Source organism: Epinephelus moara, chromosome 12, assembly GCF_006386435.1.
Source record: "Epinephelus moara isolate mb chromosome 12, YSFRI_EMoa_1.0, whole genome shotgun sequence".
Taxonomy (NCBI): Eukaryota; Metazoa; Chordata; class Actinopteri; order Perciformes; family Serranidae; genus Epinephelus; species Epinephelus moara.
In genome coordinates, this window is record NC_065517.1 from 13,248,312 (window position 1) to 13,270,489 (window position 22,178).

Here is a 22,178-nt window from a genome sequence, read left to right on the forward strand (position 1 = left end):
GTCCTGACAATCCAAAATGTCCTCATTTTGCAAGATATCATGGCCCTCCCAAAAAACGTTCTCAATAATCCTCACAGTACAAAGTCTTGACTCTCCAGAAATATCCTCACTCTACAAATAACTCCTCATTTTCCATAAATGTCCTGACAATCCAAAATGTCCTCATGCTGGAGGTCTGATAATGAAATTGGTCCTCACAAAGATAGCAGTACAAGAACTGACAAACACACACACAGATGCAGAGGCAGAACAAGGACACAGCCTATGGACACACATTTGTGACAACACATGCACACTGGTGAGGTTGGAACATCTGCCCGCACACACACAGACATGTACATGCATGCACACACTGCAGCACATACACACACCCATTTAGTGTGCAGCCCACTCAGTCGTATAGGGAGGTGAAGTATTTTTTTTTCTTTCGGCTGAGCTCTTCACAGTGGAGGGAGGGAAGACTATGTTTGATGTAAGTTGCGTTGGAGCACACTCAGTGGAGTGGCGGCCTCAGATGCACCCGGACTCGGTACGCTGTGGCAACATAATGGGAGTAGGCTGAGAGTTCAGGCGAGGCTGTCCAGAATTTACATTTATATTAACGCTGCAAACCCCCCGAGCTGCACTGCAGCTGAGGAGAGAGAAGCACGCAGAGTGGCTGTGTTCACGTCTTCATCATCAAACTGTTGTTTCAGTGTTGTCTTACTCTCTTTCATGTTGCTGTTCACAATAAAACACTCCCAGCAAAATCTCATGAGATTTTCATGTTATTTAAAATTTTGAAAAAGACCAAAAAAAAAGTGGAAGGTTTGTTTGGATGGCATTTGTGATATATTAGCATTGCAGTGGTCTTAATGACGATGATTAATAAGTGTCTGGGATCTCAATTTACCACTAGCTTTAAAGTAAACTACTAAGTGAGTGAGAGAGTGAACACATGGGAATGATTTCAGACACAGCCCTAGAAATTTAACCATTTATAACCAATAGAGTTTATCTATAGAGCTAATTTAAACTGCTACAGAGTTGCAAAGTGGAGTACTTTTCTCTACTGTATTTCAAATTAAAATATACAGTATACAGGCCCAATCACAATGTTTGTTCACGTTAACTTTCAGATAGAAAACCCCTGCATCAGGTACATCAAATGAAATGGTGTCTCACACTCTTACTGCTTTTAGCCACCTAAAAGAAATCAATATGAGTTTAAGTGTACTCTATATTTAGGAGATTTTCACCGCTTTACCTTCCTGTCAGACAGCCCTTTCCAACAGGGAAATGAAGCTGTTATTTCTAAGCCACCAGACTTCATTGACAAAAACAGTAATTTTACTTTGTAGAACATGGGAGTGGCTGGTCTACCGCTGCCTCAACTGGTTAGTGTGTAAGTTAAGTGGAGAAAGTATTCCAAATATAGCATACACTTACAATGATGTTGATTTTTTTAGGTGGTCAAAAAATGTTTTTTGCAGCCCCTGTACATTAGCTTCTGTGCCTATAGATTTGATTTATCAAAGATGCTAGCAAAGCAACACACTACATCAAATAAACACAGCTGAAATGTTAGATAGGTTGGGCCACCTTGTTTAACTATACTGTATACCTTTAAATGTTACAGTAAGTGTTAAAATGACAACATCAATAAACAAGTTTGCAGATTTCACATATCTGAAATGAACTGCCAGTTGTCTACCCATAAGTGATCATTGTTGTTAGTGCAACACATCAGGGTGATTCGGTCCATATCCTTAAATTACGCAGGAAGACTCTTTGGTTCTGTGCTTCAGAACAATACTAACAATAATTTAACAATATAGATCTCATCATTGTTTCTGAGATATCATCCGTTTTCTGTCAGTTTGGTGTGGAGTATGGTCTGGTATGGCTTTAAAATACTACAATAACCATGACCCTCAGCTGCCATTTGGAGAAGAAGCCAGTCAGGAGAGCAGATCAATTCAGAACGCTTTGTCATTGCAGTTAAGATCAAAACACCACTTCAGTTGTTGTATTCATTCAGAATTGACCCAGAATCTCCCAACATTAGCAGCACTGTGGTCAGATGTGTTTTTAGGCAAAGGCAAGTTTTCTTGTAGAGCATCTCATACACAAGGTAATTCAAAACGCTTCACATAATGCATTCAGAACATTACAACAGGAATACAGCATTAAACATTAACATGCAAATTAAAACATTAGGTATAAAATAAATATCAGGGCATGTAGCATGGAAGTACAAGGTGAAAAACACTGAGTGTTTTATGGTTTAGTCAAAGGCAATGGAGAACATGAAAGTTTTGAACCTGGATTTAAAGGTAGTCAAAGTCGGATATATACATATATTCTGAAAGTTTGCTACAAGTCTGTGGTTTGAAGTAACTAAATGCTGTTTCTACTGAAATGCAAATTTTAACTTCCACCTTTGACTTTTTATTTTAAATCTAAGAAACACTTGTATTTTGTACTGATAATTCAACCAGTTCTAGTCATGAAACATCGTCCTCAAGGATATTATTTTACAGTCCAAAGTCAATCCTTCCAGTTTAAATCTTTTTTTTTTTGAGTATTTGCAGCGTTACAAATTCTTAACTGAAACTCTATCCATATGATGAGATGTTCGCAATTATCATTGTCTTAATGTCTCTAGTAGTTCTCTGTATACAGTGTATGATGTCAGCCAAACTCCCCATGATGCAGTGATAACTAGAGTTATTTAAAGTAAAAACAATTTGCTATGTGTCCAATAAATGTAGTTGTTGTAGTTGTGGTTGGTTAGACAATACTGAAAATGAAATAACTGATTGAAATGTGGTTCTACCATCATAAGTTTCAAATTTTCTCATTCTCGTCTGGTGGAGTAAGGAGAAGTCTTGTCCTTTGAAGCAACTCATCCTTTCAGGAATTAGATAAATGCTGTAGAGGACGTCTTTTATCCATGTTGTTGGCCTCATTACAGGTCATTTGCAGTCTATGCCGTGGGTCACTGAAATGTTTTTAGCAGAGTCTGTAAAACCTCTCCAAAGAAACACCTAATCTACTGAATGAATGAAATGTTATGGCGCAGGTTGCTGAAATCTTTTCAGCCTGTAAAAGCTGAATGAGCGAAATGTCACATTTTAAAATAGCAGTAAAAATGTGTAGATGGTATTTGGCTGGAGCCTCTCGAGTGTTGAAATGTCATTAGAAAATTCTAATTATATGTTTCACAGAGACAATAAAACTCAGAAGCTGCCCACAGTTCAGTCTCTTGCTAAAGGACACTTAAGTAGAACAACAGCTGCTGAGAGGTTTGATTCCTGCGATGGGAATCTGACGTTGCTGTGTTTTGTTTTTGCAGATCATGACTCTGGAAGACGGCTTCTGAAATTCTGTTTGGTATAAAGACTCTTCAGCTACAGCACCACGGCCACACCGAGCTCTGACCAGGTAAAGGTACACTGTCCTAACCAACTGGTCTTTCTGTCTGAAGGGTTTTTCCAGGCAGTAAACACACCTAATTATGCAATGAACAAAAAAACACAACATGTTTGACGATGACATGTTTTTCTCTTCAGATGGAGGTGAATGCGGTTAAAAAACGCCATCGTACACGATCCAAAGGAGTCAGAGGTATGAGCCTGTCTGTCTGCTTTCTATTCATAGCCAGGTTCATGACGCCTGAATCACTCCACATTAGAAGAAACGCTAATTAAGGCAGCCTTAGCTTGTCACGCTAGCTAATAAGTCAGCAACTGCCCAACCACCTATTTTTACTCATGTTAATGTAACATATCTTTAGTTAAATGCATTTTCCTTGCGAAAAAAAAACATCAATGTTACAAACATGATGAAATAGCTGGCTCAGTGTGAAGCAGGAATGTTAACATTGTAAGGTAAACGTTACCTTGCTAGCTTTCAAATATTAGCCTGCCATGCTATGAAGCCTGTGTAGCCTTAAGTCTGAAAGTGATAAACAACTTTTCTTTGTTTATCTGGTGAGGGTTCATGCTTTAACAACAACAATAATGCCCTCTTAACTTTTCTTGACAATGTTGGATTAACAAAATACTGTATTTACATCCTTTACTTTAGTAAAAGTACTAGTAAAACAAAACTGTTTGCACCTCTGTATATTCATATTTATTTACAGTCTTGCAAAGCATATACATTTTAGCACAGCACACTCCGATTATATTCTGTGTATTCATGCAACTACTGATTTATATCACTTACTCTATATTTTGTTTCCATTGTATACTTTAGTATAACATTCACTACTTGATGTCCTTATATCAAGTTTGAATTGTTGGAAGGAGACTGTGACACAAGTCTTTCAATGGCAACAACTGCTCTTAATTGTTGTTCATTCGACAATAACTAACCTTGAGGCCTTGATAATATCACACTGAAAATACACCATTAAGCCAAAGGCATGCATTCAAAACCTTACATAAGTAAAAGTATGAACTTATTATTAGCAAAATGTACTTGAAATTAGAAAAGTAAAAGTATTCATTGTACAGTAAAGTGTTCTCTGTCAGTGTTTATCTATTATATATGATGTTGTTGTATATGATGTGATTAATATTAGGCTATTGCTGCATTAATGTGAATGTTGCATTTTTCTGCTGTTGATGTTTAAGATGCTAATTCTACGTTCTTTTAGCTTGAAATGTTAAACTATGGTACTAGAGGTTTAAAATTATGGTATTTTGAATAACTTTGTTGCATGGGAGTCATAACCATGTGAACAAATAGGGAACAATGTGTAATTTTACAAAACACATATTTAACGACTTTTGATGCATCTACAAATCTACCCACATCTTTAAAGCATGCTAACCTAGCAATGATGACCTAGCACACAGCTGTGCTCATGTGTCACATTCATTATAGAGGTTGCAGAGATGTAGAACCTGTATTTTGCTACCCTCGTCATGTCAGGAAATAAATTAAAACGAGACAGAGCAGAGTAAAACCAAAACTACTTGTTGTAAGTGTCACAAAATTGTCAAATCAACGTACATTATGGCACTTTTTAGCATCATTGATCATATACCATTGAGAAGGCAAAATTAAACAAATACGATAATTATCATACATCTGGCAACGCTGACTCCTTTATAAAAAGTTGGGTAGTTTAATCTACAGTAATGCATCATATTCAATGATATCATCATATTTTTCTAGCATTGCTGTCCTGTGAGAACCACATATATCTTAAAAGTCAAATTTTTATGGTGTCAGAAAAGCAGCCCTGTTTTCAGCTTTGTGGCAATGAATTTTCCAGCTGATCCAAGAGAGTTTTCAAAAGTGTATTCATCTTAAGAAGTGGAAGAATTTTCTCAACACATAAAGGAACACCTTATTCTTCAATCTATTGCATTCAAAATCAGTAAATCTGGAAAAAAAACATGGTTTTTACTGGAGGTGATGAACAACTGTAATTTGACAACTATCTAAAGCTGTCAGACAAATGTATTGAAATAAAAAGTGAAGTATTTAACTCTGAGATGTTGTGGAGTAACGTTAGAGTTATGAGGTGCAGAAAATGGAAATCCTCAAATATGTTAAAACTGTACGAGTAGCCTACAAGTCCCTTGAATTTGTATTAAACTACAATACTTGAGTAATTACAATTCATCACTGCATACTGTATATATTTTCCTAATACTAATGTACATTATTTAAACTGCTGTGTACAACAAATACTTTAGTTAATAATTTCCTTTGATTTTATAGTAACTTCTATAGTAACAAATTTGAGTGATAACAAAAGAGACATTATGCTAAACACAAATAGGTTAATACTTGACTCTAAACATAACTGATTATTAATTTGAAGCACACGTACAGTAGAAGTGCAAGTTATTGTGGCCTCTTGATTGTCGAGGTTATAACATGAGTCTTTTTGTTCTGTCTGCAGCTGCCGTGGAAGCAGTAACACAGGAGTTATTCAGGTAGGTAAACCTCTGCTGAGCCACCCTCCCAAATACATTCTTTAATGTTTTGCACTATCATTACTGCAGTTTTGGTATTATATTTATCTGTCCTGGTTGTGGAAGAATAGATCAGGTCTTTATGCTTGCATGGGGAGTCATGGGAGTTTAGCCATGCAGTATACATGTCACCCAGGAATGAGTGTAATAACTGTATCAGTGTTTTTGACAAGCTTGAGTTGAACCTGCTCTCAGTGAGAGTTGGACTTCACCAAGGTTGAGAGACAGATTATTTTTGTGACTTTTATTTTAGTTTGGTTGTGGGGATTTATTATAAATACATGTCATTGCACATCTTGCAGAATAAACCACAGGCAATTCTGTTACAATCTTTCATATAATCTGTGTTTTTTTTTATTGCACACTAGAGATTTTTGTTCCCTGGCTTTCGCCTTTAAGACAGCGCCTCTTCCCAGGCAACATAAGTAATCCAGTAAAACAGCACCAAGCCTGGTCTTGAAGACAAACTGAGGAACCAAATGTCCCCTCGTCGTTCCATAAGCCTTGAGCTTAATAGCTAATTACAGCACACATTAACTACAAATATGAAGTGAACACACTATGGTTCAGTATTAAACTTTGTAAACAAGAAAAAACTGTTTGACAATAATGACACTGACAACAATTACGAGCTGGAGGGAAAAGGAGACAATGAGAGAGACACTGACTACATTTACATGGACAAAATATTTTTTTACCCTTATTCCCAAAAAGACAATATGCCTACGAAGCTGTTTACATGGTTAATGAAAATGGAGCTGGAGCTGCTTGTGCTATTTTGCTTCTTTCCATCAAAATAGGATTTTTTTTGATAGTTTTCCACCATTAGTACCCTTGATGGATTGTGAAAATACTGCCTCCCTCTTTCATTCCTTTAACCACCCTCTTGAAAAGGTCAGCATTGCGATAGTTGCGCATATCCAAAAACAGGTTGATATCCATGTCTTTCATAATATTTAAAAGCAGGTGTGTTTCTCTTTTGGCAAGAAATATGGCCTTTTCTTTTGGGCATACTTTACCCCCAGCCTCGCAAACTGTTGGCGAGTTGGTTTGTGTACAATGTGTCCACACAGACCTGATAGTAAACAGACAAAAGGCCATGTATAGCAAACTGCAGTAAAAACCCCAGTTGAGCTGCATATCCCAAATGCGCTGTATAAATGCCAAAGAATGCTGCTAAAACCTGAGTAATATTGGCATATCCCACATATCTGAACCTGAAAATGCTACATTCTGGAAAGGGCCTTATTTGTAATATCCAAATGGAATATGTTGTTTACACGATCGTCATGAAATTCAGAATACTTTCATGAATTACATGTTTGCCTCTTGCAGATGATAGAGTTCAGTTAAGTCTTCTTGAGCATGTTTGGGTGGCTTGCAACTGAGAATGAAGCAGCTGGAATGATTCAAGTTAAAACCATGGTACTTTGCACAAAACAATGGATTGTCTTAGTCACGAGTGAGCCGAAGACGGAGTGTGAGATTAATAGGTGGATTGACGCCTTGCATTGGCAGCGAAGCAGAATCTATACCAGCTTTTTGAGCTGAAGACGGAGCTGACGTTAAAGGCAAAGTGAATAGATGGATGTGGTTGCTCTGAAAAAATCTTGATATTATCACATACAGTAGTGAGTCAGTTGTGGGTCAGCGGTGTTTTCTGTTAATATGTGACAGTTTTAATCTAAATCAACCAATAATTCATTACATAATGTTGACTTACTACATTTTACATCATGACTGGAAAAACACACCAGCAGCTGTCGCGGTAAATGCTGAATATCACTGCTACCTGTGTGTGTGTGTGTGTGTGTGTGTGTGTGTGTGTGTGTGTGTGTGTGTGTGTGTGTGTGTGTTTCTGCTTCACTTAATCTCATTTAGTAAAACTGACAAATATTGGTGTGTGCAGCAGATTATGGTTGAACCCGGTTTGATCCAGGTCAATGCTTTACTGTAAACAACATGTCCTGTCTGTGCTGTGCGAGCCCTGAGCAGAGGAGTAGACAACTCAGCGTGATTCACCCAGAATTTAAATCTGATGGGTGCTGGTGAGGGCTGTGCACCCGGGGGCCTGATGTGGACAGCGAAGCTTTGAAGTTAGCAGCAATGGTAGAAATGACTCATACAGTAAATACTGTGAAATACTATAAGCATGCTATGAGCAGTCATTGAATGTTTTTCATCAATTTTATTTTTTTCCCATCACAGTTAGTGACTAATCTGACTAATCTGCGGGGATAAACATACCGTATATAAATTAATTTGTCATTGTGGTGTGATGTGGCAGATTTGGGGGAAAAAGACATGTGGCCGCGATATTAAAAGTCTTCCATGACTTAATGTTAATTGCTAAATAAACTCATCACATCTGTCAGCTCAGAGGGAATAAGAGCCGCAGTGTGTGCTGCATCAAAGCTCGGAATTTTAACTTTAATTCCAGTTTGCCTATAAGTGATTTTTGTTCTCCTAACTGAGGGGAATAAAGATGGAAATGTTGTAACACAGACTGACTGTCCATATTATATATTCATGGTCCTCTGAGGATGAATCCTAACATGTCAATGACAAAATGACATTTCCTCCTTGTACACAAGAAATAGCAAAATTCAACGGATGCATTCTAGTGAACTTTGATGAGCCTGGCCATGCTCCTCTGAGGATGCATCCACACCATCCAGAGAGTGCTGGGTGTGTTTGTGGCAGCACCGTGAGTCGACGGAGTTGAAGCACCCTGATAACATTGCAACCAAGTCAGCAGTAGGGGAATAAATGAATGGGTACAGTCCCACCTTAGCCTGATCTCTTAAGAGTGGGTGATTGAGATTGACACTGTTCCACACATTGTGTTGACGATGAGAGAAAGAATGGAAGCAAAAACATGGTGCCAGAAACATACGGATTTAAAAGAAACACCAAAGCAGGATGCAGACAGGTGCTCTGTTGCTTAAACTAATGTAGTCTAAGGCCTTGTTTCCACTGCATGGTACACCTCAACTCGACACTTCTCGACTCACTTTTGGTACCAGGTGCTTTTTTTCAGTTTTGTTTTCCACTGCAGATAGTACTCTGTCAATGTAGGTAGGATTCTTAGCTGATCGCCATAGCAGCATTGTGTAAAACTGACGTGAAACAGTGTGCAATGCTCCATCCAGCTCTTGTGAAATCTTTTCATCAGCAACCAAACAGAGGAATGGCTGTGCTTCATTAGTTGACCATTAGTTGGCTGCCTTTGGTATGCCTCTCCGCATCGATGGGATTTCTTCAAATTTGGCACAAACGTCCACTTTGACTCTACAATGAACCGATTTTTGTGGTCAAAGATCAAGGTCACTGTGATCTCACATCCATCTTATTCTCGTGAATGCAATATCCCAAGAAGGCTTTGAGGTAATTTCCTCAAATTTGGCACAAATGTCCACTCAGACTCATCTTGGAGTTTTTTGATTTTGGCCATAACTGAAGAATTCATCCACTAATTATAACAAAATTTCACACAACTGTCTAATAGGATAGAATGATGATGCAATGACGTTTTATTTCCAAAAGGTCAAAGGCCAACATCACTGTGACATCATAATGTTCTACAAAAACACTTTTCTGGTCATTACTCAACACTCCATCTCAGGAACAGAAGGGGGGACATTTGGTCAGATACTGAATTGATGACACTAATCTTGGCTGTCCATCTTGAAATGTTGCTGGTTGTATAAATTGGTGCTGTTGTGTTGAAGATGTGTGAGAAGCATCCATGTTTTAGAATTAGTGGCTTCTTTGCAGCAACATCTTGGATGAAAACTGTAACCGCAACTTAACTGGTTGGCAAAGACAAACAACAGCAAGGCAGTATTACTAGCTTAAAATGTGGGCAGAGTGACTTAAAAGTTGCTGTCACTATTGACTATAGCGTCACCATTTGAATATAATGGGTTTGTGCAGGATGTCTTGCGTCGCAATATATTCAGTGGTCTGCAGTGTTTTAACTCCACCTTATCAGCTCAGCTTGCTTGGAAACTTTACTGAGATCGTCCCAAAAAAAGTTCCAGATACTGGGCACGGTCCTCAACTTTTGCTAATGAAAAACAAGTTGAGTCGAGTTGGATGTGCCATACCAAGCCGTGAAAATGAGGCATAGTACAGCAGTCTTGCAATAAATCCTCCCTTCATGAAGGTTATAGTGTTCTGTTCTTGTTGAAACTTTGAGAGTTGCTTAGTCAACTTTATGGTCATTTTGGAGGATGTAGAGATGTAGTTGTGCTGTTGAACTGAACTATATTATACTGATAAGTGTTTCTATTATTTTATCCATCCTGTTTACTTCAATGGGGGTAAGCTAAATAACAGAAACACCTCTTTTGTTTTTGTTCAGAAATTACTAATGTTATCTCCAGCAGACTTTCAGTTGTGTGCACTGTTAGTTTATATAGCTGTGTCAAACAGGCTTTTACTGTTAAGTGCTTTGTGGTCTGTTTGCATTAGGCATGGGCAGCCGTCGGACCAGGTTATAACAGCAAAACCTTAGACAGAAAGCAATTAATGTCAGTGGAATGGCTTCAATCAATGGATTTACTTAATTTGAGATGGAGATTTGCACCATCTCTGAAATACTTTTAAAGAACTGAGGATCAGAGGGTATGATTTAAGGGTAGCTACTATATTCTATTACCTGTGTCACATGACCCAAAGACGTCACTACCCTCCAAGCTTCCTGTACCACCTACAGTGTTGTGTGAAAACGAATTCTCCTGTGCCACTTGCTGGTTTGTCTGGATCATACGTCTTTATTCTCCAATCATTTTTCTTGTTGTAAAAAGCCTTCTGGTTTTCCGGCACAGCTCTGGCCTTCTGTTTCAGCTTCAATAGCACAGGAAGGTTTAGCACGCTGCCTTCCCTACTTAAAAAATGATTGAAACTGTTTCTATGAGTCTCCTGTCTGCGTTGATGTTGACATCAATAAGTAATTCAGATCTCTGCACTGAGATCAAGAAAAATAGCACTGGAGTCAAGAAACTTAGTGAAAGAAATATTCAGTTGCTTTGGAAACAAGTGGAAGTTTCACTCCACAGAGGGAAAAAGAAATATTTTGTAGTCTTAAGAAAAGGAGGATTTTGAGACTCGGCGCAACAGCTTGTTGAGGTTAAGGTTGCACTGATGCATTTTGGGAATTTTAGCATGATTGGAAAGTGTGTTTGACATTGTATTGCTTACACACACTCAAACACACACACACACACACACACACACACACACACACACACAGCTGTGCTGGGATCAATATGGCAACTCGATCAGTCTCTGCTACCACTCTGATTGATGAGCCGCCTCACCTTGAACAAACTGCCTCCTCTTCCTCACTCTTTTTTACTCCTCTCATACCCCTTCTCATCATATTTTCACTCCCTCTGCTCTTCCTCCTATTCTTCCTTCTCTCCTTCTAATATTTTTTCCCCCTTTCCTCTTCCTGTTCTTCCTCCTCCATTTTCCTTCCCCATTGTAGCTCTCTCCATGTTTTGTCTCCTCCTCTTCCTCCTGTTTCTCCTCTCATTTTTCATCATGTTTTCCCTCTCCTTTTCCTTATGTTCTTTCTCCTTTAATTCTCCTCGTCATGCTTTTTCTCCTTGCTCTCTTCGTCATGTTATTTCTCCTCCTGTTTCCTCCCCCGTACTCCTTTTCATCATGTTTTTTCTCTCTCTGCTCTTCCTCCTCTAATTCTTCTCCTCATTATGTTTTTCGCTCTCCTTCTCCTCCTGGTCTTCCTCCTCTAATTCTCCTCATCATTCTTTTTCTCCATCCTCTCTTCCTCTTGTCCTTCCTCCTGCTATTTCCTCCCCATTCTCCTTTTCATCTTGTTTTTCCTCCTGTTCTCTTTCTCTTGTATTTCCTTCTCTTTCTCTCCTTCCTTCATGTTTTTCCTCTGCTCTTCCTCTTGTCCTTCCTCCTCCTATTTCCTCCCCCGTTCTCCTTTTCATCATGTTTTTCTCCCTCTCCTCTTTTTCCTGTTCTTCCTCCTCTCGTTTGCCTTCTCATTGTGTTTTTTCTTTCTGCTCTTCCTCCTCTCTTTCTCCTTCTAATCATGTTTTTCTCCCTCTTGTTTTCCTCCTGTTTTTCTTCTTCCTATTTCCTCCCGTTCTTATTTCCATTGTGTTTTTCCTCCTCTTCTCTCCTCTTGTTTTTCCTCCTCTCATTCTCCTTTTCATCATGTTTTTCCTCTCCTCTTCCTCCTGTTCTCCCTCCTCTTGTTTCACTTCTCATTATGTTTTTTCTCCCTCTGCATGTCTGCCTTTTCTTCCTCCTCTCTTTCTCCTTCTCATCATGTTCTTTCTCCCTCTGCTCTTCCTCCTGTTCTTCCTTCTCTTTTCTCCTTCTCATCATGTTCCTTCTCCCTCTGCTTTTCCTCCTGTTCTTTTTCCTTTTTCCTTCCGTGCTCTCCTTCCCATTATTTTCTCCTTCTGCTCCTCTTTGTGTTATTTCCCCTGTTTCTACAATATTTTCATCCTCCTCTTCTTCCACCACCTCAACCTGCTTCTTTTCTTCTTATCCTCCTCTCTTCATTCCCTCCTACCCCCTTCTCCCCCTATGTTCCTCACTGTTACCCTCTTTTCCTCACCCTCTTCCTCTGTCTTCTTCACATCTTCCTTCCCTCTCTCCCTCTTCTTCCTCCTCCCCTTCATTCTCCTCCTCCTCCTCCTCCTCTCCTGCCCTGTGCTCGTGATGTTAAATCTTCACATTTATCTTGGTGCAGCTCACATTTTTAGCCTGCAGTTACAGAGTGTATAGATCAGGTGATGTTGGGTGGAGGGTGGGTGGAGCTCCGCAGTGTGGGGGGGTCAGAGGTCGTGGGTGTGGAGTCCCCGGAGGCAGGCGGCGTGCGTTGGCTGGCGGTCTGCGTGTCTTCAGGGCAGAGCGGCCTGAGAGCTGCAGCAGAGTGACTCAGAGCTCTGGAGAAACCTGCTGCCGACTGCAGCCACGATACAAAATAAATAAATAAATAAACAAAACACATCCAGACAGAAACACTTCAACCTGCTGCTGAATGAGATGTGTTGGAGTTCTCCAAATCAAGACCAGATGAAAATAATGTAGAAAATTCATCCTTTGTCTTCACGAGCATTTTCAAAATCCACTTTGCTCACATTTCTTAGCCCTGTGCTAATGTACACTCTGGACTACAGAAACCCCAGCTTAACCTTGTTTCATTCGTATTTATTAACCACAGGCTAACAGTAAGTCTGGGTTAACGGATGTTTAGGTGGAAAGGGCAACAACACAAGGGGCTGCACTAGTGGTGTTAATTCAGGTACCAGTAAGACAATGATATAGGCTGGTTTGAGCTATAGATCCATGACACTGAAGACATATCATATATATTATATACTATGAGGCAAGATTTTACAACTTTGGAAAGTTATCACAGCTGCAAACTTGTATCCTCTTTCTTTACGCTCATAAGGGAAAACAAGGAAAGTAAAGTAAGGTAAAGTGAAGTAAGTTTCCCTTTCAAAAGTAAAAGGGAAAGTAGAAATACAGCATTCATGTCAAAAAGTAATCTACCAGGAATGTACGCTTGCATGTATTTGACTGGCCAACACTGTGTGTTGGCGGGTGAGGTCGTATTGTAATGCGAAAAAGTTATGCCAGGTTAAACTTTTTTAACAGACCTCCTTTTGCCAGAACTCCCTGTGTTGCAGTGGCCTCATTGAAATGAATGAGGGGGCTGAGTTCTTTCATGCAGAGCTGTGGTCTATCTAAACACAGCCTGTAGGAGCAATCCACCAAACATCTAGTGAGCAGGTTTGTATCGTGCTTGTATCTGGAGGACAGCAGAAGAAGTCAGCTCGGACTCCTACTTTAGCAGTTGCAGTGGAGACCCAGAGTCATGGTGGGAAAACATTTTCAGAATATTCATAGTCATTTCTCAGACCATTCCTGCAATATAATCATCTGCAGCATTAATTTGTAAATTCAGCGTGCTCTAAACAGTAGTCACTTTGCCAGAAACCACAAACAATGCTACTTTCACAAGAGCTTCAGAACTAGCTAGTGAACAACAAAATCCGATAGGCTGTTCTTATGCACTGTGTATACCTATGAAAAGTCATCCATCAGAATTGTTGTAACCCAAATGATTATGAGCCAGTAATTTGTGCAGAACCCACGTAATCATGAAGGCTGTGATCACATGACAAATGCACTGCAGGAGGAAAGAAGGAAGTAGTATGAGAGGACGAATCTCCCCATAAGGAAGCAGGCTGGAGTGATGGATGGGTCAAACAACAAAGGACTTTTCCCCAGGAGACTGGTGTTTGTGTCCCGTGTGAAATCAAGTGGACTTTGAGTTATTTTAGGGTCGTCATGTAATGTTAAGTACATAACTTAACATATGTAGGAAGTATGTAGCGTGACAATGCCTAACTGTGTTTGTTTTCCTAACCCTAACCTACGTAACTTTGCATTTATGTTAAGTACGTATTGTGATGATGCCCAATCATAATTCTTTTCCCAAACCTAACCTACGTAACTTTACTTTCCTAAACCTAACCTGCATAACTGTAGTTAAGTATGTAACTTTACATTACGTACATAATGTGACGATGCCCAACCATGATTCTTTCCCTAAATCTAACCTAACCGGTTGGGGCGCTTATTCAGTGGGCACTAACTTGTTAGATATCATAGGACCTGTTGTATGTGCATTTTCATAAGATGCCATATGAACCCTTGCATGACAAACACTTCCTAATGTTGCATCAACACCACAGTTTGTGTGCTGCTGTGTGTGTCCTGACCACGTGTGTGTTTCCTCCTCAGCTGTCCCACTCCAGGCTGTGATGGCAGCGGTCACGTCAGTGGGAAGTACGCCAGACACCGCAGGTATGAACTGCTCAACCTATTTTGTATGCTGATAATGAAGTTATCGTTTAGACAGTTCTCTAAGTCAGTGATTCTTAGGTGTCAAAGGGACTCTGTAACTCTGGATAGAAGAAGAGACTTATTGCAATTGTGCCACCTGATACTGATGACATTTGCCCTGGTGCTTGTTTTAATATAAATGTTTGTGGTTAATTGGCTCTTTCAGTCATGGTTTTATATATTTTACTACTTGTTGTTTGTTCAGAATATTCTATACATGCTATACATGCACATAATACATGTACATAAAATATTATATGTACATTTCTATATCATATACACATATGGCATGTATAGTCTTGGGTATTTCTATGAATATCAAAATGGATGATGGAAGAATCAGCCCAGTTATCTTATTCTTTTGTGTCTGAATGTGGATGGTTTATGTCCATAGTGGTTCCGGATTTCCTGGCCATGGTATCACACTCTCAAAATTCAAATGAATCAAACACATAATAATAAAATGTTTAAAAAGCTGAAAAATAATCAGAAAATTGTACAGCATCCTCATGGTGGATCATGAAAAAAAATTGAAGGGGTGTGGTTGGCTCTGGCCTGGCCTGCAGGCTTCAAACGTCTCACTCAGCAGCTCAGCAACCGAATCGTACCGGCAATAAGTGATCTCAAGTCACGGTTTCAAACCTCCAGGATTGGCAGCAGGTCGCAGCCTCCAGCTCAGTAAATCTACCGCTCTGTCACAGGGCCGCACATAGAAAACCAATCAGGCAGAGTCTAGAGCTGTGACGGCCCCAGGTCACCCCTACCGATGGTTGTCCATCCTGCAGCCCAAGGGGTGGGAATGCTTGATGGTTTCTGCCTCAGATCTCCGTCGCCTTTGGAAACGGTGAATTACTAACAAACGCAGGGGGCCGCTTCAAAAAGTGACGCTCTCTACGAGTCATTTCAGCCTGAGTCAAGTGCTGAAATCTCCGTTTTTCTGAAGTAAACCTGCAGGCAGAGTGAGATCATTATGCTTAGGTCTTAATATTGTCTTATTTACTTTCATGATTAAAAAAACTGCCAATGGGATGTGACGATTTCATTTTCTTCTAATACAAATATGTTGATTCCATATTTTAGTGAGGCTACAAAAACATTCTTCTGCAAAAACCCCCGTCGAAACATCATACATTTTATAAAACAGGTGAAATATACATCAAAGCAGGTGCACTGTAGCTGCATTGAAGTAGCAGTGGTTGTCACTCAAAGAAAATATCATTTGAAGGCTGAATACGAGGCTGTGGGGGAGTAAATTGGAGTATTTTTCTTTTAGGTATAGGCATATTTTAGGCTAAACAATCAGATTTAAACATCCATTATGAAATCAAAGCACTGGTTGAGATGTTTTGAGGTTATTTTGGAGTATCTCTATGGTATTGTTTTTCAGTGTAGAGGCTTGCGTGTGTGTGTGTGTGTGTGTGTGTGTGTGTGTGTGTGTGGGAGGCTGGCATATAGAGAGGTTGCACAGCTCAGGACAGCGGTGGTTTGACGCCCGAGGTAACAGGGAGATAATGAGAAGGGCAGGATGGCGAATCGCTGGCAGAGCAGACTGATGGTGCTGCAAAGGGCACCGAGACTCTCAGGAAAATTCAGCATCAGGCGTTTAGAAAATCAAACTCCAAAATAAGAGCTCAGATATTTACATGTATCTTCTTGTAAAAACCTTAATGGCACTTCTTAAAGGATAAGACATAATGTTTGTGGGAATATTAACAAACTAAATTGCTTTATGAAATGATACCTTTTTCTAAACTGTTCCTTCTTTAGATCATCACATGATTTTCATCTGCTGATTGTCATAGAATTGTAATTTTCCATGTTTTCCGAACACTTTAAGGACTTCTCATCCATGTTGGCTAAAAAGCTGAGGCTCAGAGTTCTCTCTTGACAGTGGAAACAAGCGGTAACAATCTCACCGCAGGACTGTTTTTCCTTTTATCGTGTCTCAGAAATAGTCGTGCCGACAAATTACTGAAGTGACAGAGAAGGAAAGACAGAGGTAGAGACACATAGAGCCAGACAGACTGAGAAGGAGAGGTAGAGAGAGAGAAGTAGGTCGTCTGATGTCTCCCTCTCTGGGGATACGACGGCTGAATCATTTAATCAGTTAATCATCAGCTGATCACAGGAGTGTACAGTACACAAACGTCTGATTTTACAAAGTCACGCAGCAGAGAGGGAGAACACACAGCATCTGCAAAATCACTCACTTCCTTGTTTTCTTTTTAGTTCATTCTATACAGGTTGGGAAGTTTCCTCTAACTCTCCCAAACATAGATCAACCATATCTAACTTGCTTTATTTGACATAAGCGCCTTTTACAGAGTCAGAAGAGAAATGGATATGTTTCATCTCGGTGTGTGCAGTACAGAGATAGGTGCTGGATGTGTTTTGTCTAGCTTAGCACGAAACTAACTGCTAGCCTAGCTCAGGTATGAAGAAATACAAAGTGACAGTAACCACCTGTGTCAAATGGAGTGAACCGCTACATGACCTTCAACTGTATTGTATCCAAAGGGGATTTAGGTACTCCTGACTCCCTAACTGTAGCTCTTGCCTTCAGATGAGAGTTGTCACTGTGACGCAGTATCTCATAGGAGCCCGGTCTCACTCCGAAGTCGTCAAAGTCTGGCGCTTAGGCAGTGACTTGTGGTGTCAGAAACCAATGAGACAAGGCGTCTTTTAACATCGGCATGATACATGGCCGGTTGCCATTAGGCCTATAGTTTAATGGCACCCGGCGGCATCAGGGGGAAACACGACTGGACGAGGACAAAAGTTAAGGCGGCAAACGTCCAACTGGGGCAGGAGGGGTGGTGGATGCGTCCTAGCCTGGTTCCAGACCATAGACCCCGCCCACTCAACTGAGTAGGCTTGCATCTCTGGTCTGGCATACTGCAATGAATTTGCGATTTATCTCGTCCAAACGATGGACGGACCAATGAACGCCGGGGGTCTAGCGATTAGCCAATCAGCGCCACGCTGATGTCAAGCTGTCCGCCGGTGGGTAACTGGTGAGTATAGCAACAGTGGCGACCGCTACAGATCCTACAGACCACATTAACGATGCTATCGAGGTATTTCGCCACTACTCGCGTTAATGGAGGATCAAATTAAGGAAGCTGTTAAACTGGATTTAACGGCGATGCAGCTGGGCGTGCACGACGACGGAGACATTTTAAAAGGGGAATGCTCGCTTGTTTTCGGCACCCCCGAGGCATGGATACTAATGACGTCAGATTCTGGGTGAGTCGTTGATCTCTACTGATTGGTTAGGGAAAAATCAAATTCCCTCCCCCTTGTAAATCGCCTTCAGTGGAGGCGATGTCAGACTGAAGGTTCTGGGAGCTTCAGTTTGACACTCAGGCTAGATGGGTCCAACAGACACTGACTTTCAGTCGAGAGAGCGTGTTCTTGTCCTTTAAGATTCTATAGCCAAACCCTGTTCTTTTTTCATAAAGCTAACCATGTGTTAGCTTTAAATTTTCTGTAAAAACGTAAGTGTATCTTGAAAGAAGACAGTGCATGTAAGAGGCATAACTTGACATGGCGTCCTAGAATGTCAACAACCAACGCACCCAGGGTACCTTGCACGTCGTTTGTGGACGTGGGAAGTCCATGACCAAACGTAAATATGTAACAAGGTTGGAGTGAGAATGTGTTGCTCATAGCATCCAATCTAATGCATTACACTCAACAAAATTTCCAAACTTGCTTGGTAAATCTTTTCTTTCGAATCTTTATCTTTGTACAGTCAGTGTACAATTGGTAGGGTGACCTCATAATCTCAAGCACTGAAACTAGCTGTCTAGCTCCTTTTTCAGAAGAGAGTGCTGACATAATGTTATGATAAAGGGCTTTTTGGCCACTTAGGGGAATGAACATTGCATCCAGAAAGTATTTGAATTCAATTTTTCACACACTGAGGGCCTTTTTTGATTCGATGAATTCACATGACAACAGTCTTTTTGGAACTGTTCCTTTTGTCATGAGTACTTCCACACACAATGCAAATATGATACAGCAAAAAGCATTTTTTTTCCCCGAAAGAGGTCGATTTTTCTGAGCTTTCGCTCCAGGAATAAAGGCATCAACCAATCATGTTGTGCCCATACTTAAAGGATAATAAAACAACAACACAGAGGCTCCATAGTCTGAACTCTGATGGCAAACTTTATTACTCCTTTCAGCCTTGACAAAGGCAGCTAAAAGGAAACTCAGAGACTACGTTTACATGCACACTCTGCTATTATTCTGAGTATAACAATACTCTGAATTTGATCCGGGTCATGTAAACAGCCTATTCTGTTTGTTTACTTTCACATTTTACAAATGTAGCTTTTTCCGAATTAAGATGAGAGATGTGCCAATATCATTCTGGTTTTGGGAGCAATCTTTGGATATATGTGCAGCTTATTCAGAATATGCATCTCAACTGGGGTTTTTACTGCAGTTTGTAACACATGGCCTCTTGCCTGTTTATGATCAACTCTTTGTATTGTACACGACTACCCAGCAGTTTGCAAGGCTATGGAGCAGGGATGCATGCCTTAAAGAAAAGCCCACATTTCTGGTCAGGAGTAGAAACAAACTTTTAAACATTTTGAAAGACTTGGATATCATGTTTTTGGATATGTGCAAATATTGCAAAACCATACTTTTCAAGAAGGTGGATGAAGGAATGAAAGAAGTATTCACCCAGTCAAACATGTTCACCACTAGTGGAACATTTTTTTTTTTTTTTGAATGACATGTTAGGACACGTTAAACTGAGAATGCAGGGCTGCATGTAAATGGAAATGTTTCAATCAGGAGAAACAGACAGTGAAGTAAAGATAGAATTTAATACAGAATGAGTGTACAGATTAGCAGATGATTTGTGCTGATTAAGATTTAACTGAAGTCTTTGGCACTTGGACACCAGAGGGAGATTTTTTTGTGATTGAAGGAAATCTGAGCAGCAGCAAGATAAATCCCCCCATGCAGTCCAGACACCGGTGGAGGTGGTGGTTGATGACTCTGAAGCTGATTGCTGATGAGGCGGATGAGATATCACTTCCCCCCCCCCTCCTTTCTATTGGTGTATCACTTCCTTGTTTTTTGACTAATAAACTTGCACACTTAAGGTGTCATCCTCTCACTCAACTCACTGGTGTAACACAACACAGGTGTGTCAGCTACAGCAGACAATAACCCTGATGAAGACCTGTAAGTGTTGACGCATGTGTCTTTTTAATCTATATTGCCATATAAGATAAAGGCATTTTAATTTTTGCACAAACCCCACAGTGTGCCTTGGATTGTTTTTGAAGGAAAAAATCATATTTTTGCTCTGTCACTATGGGGTGCTGAGTATAGAATGATGAAGGAAAAATGAATTGAAATGATTTTAGTACAAGGCTGCAATATGACAAAGTGTGGAAAAAATGCGAGAGGGTCTGAATACTTTCTGAAAGCACTGGAAATCCAACATGAACTCTCCTTGGTTAGGTCTCCATTAGCTCTTTAGCTGCTATGGTAGATGTTCCACTTTCTTCACCGGCTAGTTTCTGACTGTCTGCTGTTTGCTGCTGAGCAGGTAGTGTACAGTGGCTTTAAACAACTCTCTGCTGCTACTGGAAATGACGTAGGCTATAAGAAACAAAAAGAACACTGTAAATCTGTAGAGACCAAAACAATGATCTGAAAGATGCTAAAATGCTATGAAGAGCTAATGGAAAACTAGCTTAAGTCATCATTTTTAACCTCTTCCCCATCACAGATACAGTAATTACTTAACCTAGCCTACACCTTGAAATTCTTAGGATTTCATTTCTGGTTGACTCCCACAATTAGTATGTGGTATGGAACCAGACCACGGCATGTGAATCCCTTGTGCATAGGCATGCAGTTTTGAGATTTGGCTTTTAAATTTGTTGACAATAAGAAGATGACAGAGTATAGGTGCTTATTTCCTTTAACCTAATCTCATTCCTAACCTAACCTTTCCACAATCACATTTCTCCACATCAGGCTGCTGGAATCTTTAACTTCCTACAGCAGAGACACAGTTGTAGTGCAGTGCCTGGTACTGAATGAGTTGGGGGTTGGGAAGGGGGGNCTGAATGAGTTGGGGGTTGGGGGGGGGGGGGGGGGGGGGGGTTCAAAGTCATTGTCTCTCCCCCCTGTGTTTCTTTCTTCCTCCCCTACCTTTCTTTGTCTCTCTCTTTCACTTTACCTCTCCCTCCCTCCCTCTCTCTCTCTGGAGGATGTCACCATGGCGACAGCACCGTGCGGATGCTGCAGTATGAGGACCAGGAGGGATGCAGCCTGTCTCCCATGGCAACCGCTAGTATAGGATGTGAACATCATGTCGCCCACATTACCCCTCCCCCCTGCCCCCCTATTCATCTCATCGCCACCATCCAATCTCTTATATAGCCCCCCACCTCCACCACCGCCACCCTCTGTTGGTGCCAAAGCGTTGCCACGGTGATGAGTGTTGGCACGTGGCGTTGCCGGGGGCAATGATTCCACCTAACCACACATACCTAGATGTAATTATCACACTGCAGATGATATTTCTGTCGCCTGAATCACTCTCTCCATTGACACCGACTTACTTTTTTTTTTTAAACCTGATAATATTAAAATAACAGTCTTCAAGTTGATTATCTGACAAATTAAACAGTGATTCAGCCTATTTTCATAAATGGAGAACTGGATAATTTAATGGATACAGTAAATAAAATTCCAAATTATATCTCTCCTCAGTGTTTGATAATGATGAGACCCCAGTGGCAGAAAATACCCGTTTCTGATTGGCTGGCAGGTATTGGCCTCAAGCATAGTTCTGGTTTAAATAAGTGCTCAAGGTATATTAAACTACAGGTAACCGTAGCAACAGTACTGATGCTTCAGGCTCTGATAGCAGTTAAGTGACTTGTGACTACAAACAACACTTTAAACCATAAAAGGTGGATTTAAACACAGCGTCTCTTTGTTGCTTTGAAAAAGTTAACAATAGTATAGGAGGCAATTATGGACCCCTAGATGTCTTCATGGACTCCAGGTATCCCTGTAGAAACAATAACTAACTGCAGGTGACTTCATAGAGACAAAAACGGACCTCAGGTGACCATGTAGGGACAATAATAGACTTCAGGTGTCTACATAATGACAAAAATAAACTCCAGGTGTCCATGTTGAGACAATAATGGGCTCCAGGTGTGCCTGTAGAGACAATAGTAGACTTCAGGTGTGCCTGTAGAAAAAACTGGACTGTAGGTGTGTACATAGCAATGAAAATGGGCT

The 22,178-nt window shown here is 40.4% G+C and overlaps 1 protein-coding gene across 1 annotated transcript in view; it reads left to right on the forward strand.

Moving 5' to 3' along the window:
- Positions 1-22,178, forward strand: part of myt1la (myelin transcription factor 1-like, a) — a 77,473-nt gene that overhangs the window by 13,384 nt on the left and 41,911 nt on the right. Inside the window, exons 2-5 of the mRNA XM_050058544.1 lie at positions 3,338-3,426; positions 3,555-3,609; positions 5,906-5,939; positions 14,784-14,846. Coding sequence (XP_049914501.1) covers positions 3,555-3,609; positions 5,906-5,939; positions 14,784-14,846 — 152 coding nt within the window. The 5' untranslated portion in view covers positions 3,338-3,426. The remainder of the gene's footprint in view (positions 1-3,337; positions 3,427-3,554; positions 3,610-5,905; positions 5,940-14,783; positions 14,847-22,178) is intronic.